Below are 1,562 nucleotides of genomic sequence, written 5' to 3'. Positions count from 1 at the left end.
CCCAGTAGACCTGGTCCACTCCGAGCCGACCAAAACTACCAAACGAACACCACGTCACGGCCGACGCGGACGCGAGCAGAACAGCTCGGAATCGAAACCGCCTCGCCTAAGCAAAGGCGCCTCCAGAGCTGACCGGATCGATCCAGAAGCCCAAACAAAGCCATCGCCATCACGCTCTTCTTGCACAATAAGAAAGGCGAGGCAAACCGTGTCCGCATCGGCGACGGCGAAGCCCGCCCGAAGCTATAATAAAAGTATAAAAGTACCGCGTCGGCCCGCCGTGATCACACCACCACACGCAACGCAAGCCTTCCTTTGCACCCGAACGTAAGAAAAAGACAGAGAGAGAGCGCGCGCGGCTTGGGAAAAGCAGGAGCGAAGCGAGGGGATCGGGAGGAACACCGGCGAGGCGATGGCGCGGCGGGGCACGGAGGCGTTCCCGGACCTGGGCGCGCACTGCGACAAGGAGGACTGCAACCAGCTCGACTTCCTGCCCTTCGACTGCGACGGCTGCGGCAAGGTGTTCTGCGCCGAGCACCGCACGTACGTTGAGCACGGCTGCCCGCGCGCCGCCGACCAGGGCCGCACCGTCGTCGTCTGCGAGGCCTGCGGCGACTCCATCGAGCGCGACGGGGCGGACAAGACGGACGCGGAGATCCTCGACGCGCACGCGCGGTCGCGCCGGGGCTGCGACCCGGCCAGGAAGCGCAAGCCGCGCTGCCCCGCGCGCCGCTGCAAGGAGACGCTCACCTTCTCCAACACCAGCCAGTGCAAGGATTGCGGGCAGAAGCTGTGCCTCAAGCACCGGTTCCCCACGGACCACGAGTGCTCGCGCGTGTCGCCGGCGGGGGCCGCCGCCGCCGCGAGGAGGGCCGGCGACTGCGGCCGCGACGCGCAGAAGGCCAAGGACGGCGGTGGGTGGGCGCTGCCGCCGTTGGTCCGGAATTCCAAGATGTTCTGATTAGCCTGAAGCTGAAATTGTGGACGGAGGAGGCCATGGAACGTTTGTTTTCTCCGGTGTCAAATTTTCAATTGTGCACATATTTTGTTGTTGTTGTTGTTAAATGAAGAATCAAATTCAATTTATTTTTGGAAAAGGATCAGAATCAACCGGTTGATTTTACCGTCTTCTGGAGCGTCGCGAGCCATCCAAATCCATCCCTATCTTCTCGTTCCCTTCTCGCGTCTCTCTCCCTCTCGTTCTCCTCTGGCCACGGAAGCGCCACCCACCGGCTCCCAGCACACCGCCGCCTCGCTGTCGCAACTGCTGCAAGGGCAGCCACCGGCCGCTGCAAAGGCAACGCGTGCACTGGTGCAGAAAGCGACTGCCGACGCAGCTAGCAGGGCCTCCGGCGCCAATGTTGCAGATGGGTGTGCCCGTGCCCGCCTCGCCGGAGTCGCGCGGTGGTACTACAACGGGGAGCCAACGGTGTTCCGTGTTTGCTTCAGGCGAGTGGCGCGTGCTCCAACCAGGGGGCTTGCCGGTTGCAATGGAGCAACGATGGAGGCCCTCGAAGCTGCGACGGAGCATCACCGGCATCGGGCGGTGCTACAATTGAGCA

General features: G+C 63.1%; 1 protein-coding gene across 1 annotated transcript; it reads left to right on the top strand.

Moving 5' to 3' along the window:
• Window positions 1-229: 229 nt before the first annotated feature.
• LOC125556065 (zinc finger AN1 domain-containing stress-associated protein 17) lies at window positions 230-1,091 on the top strand. Its single transcript, XM_048718866.1, has one exon. It carries the CDS (start codon window positions 413-415, stop codon window positions 959-961), a length of 549 nt encoding a protein of 182 aa, XP_048574823.1. The 5' UTR covers window positions 230-412; the 3' UTR covers window positions 962-1,091.
• Window positions 1,092-1,562: the final 471 nt, after the last annotated feature.

The sequence above is a fragment of the Triticum urartu genome, chromosome 5 (genome assembly GCF_003073215.2).
Source record: "Triticum urartu cultivar G1812 chromosome 5, Tu2.1, whole genome shotgun sequence".
Taxonomy (NCBI): domain Eukaryota; kingdom Viridiplantae; phylum Streptophyta; class Magnoliopsida; order Poales; family Poaceae; genus Triticum; species Triticum urartu.
This window is presented reverse-complemented; position numbering and strand designations above follow the sequence as displayed.

What these genes read in the sequence shown, in the direction of transcription:
- LOC125556065 (XM_048718866.1), top strand. Translation starts at nt 413, where the DNA reads ATGGCGCGGCGGGGCACGGAGGCGTTCCCGGACCTGGGCGCGCACTGC.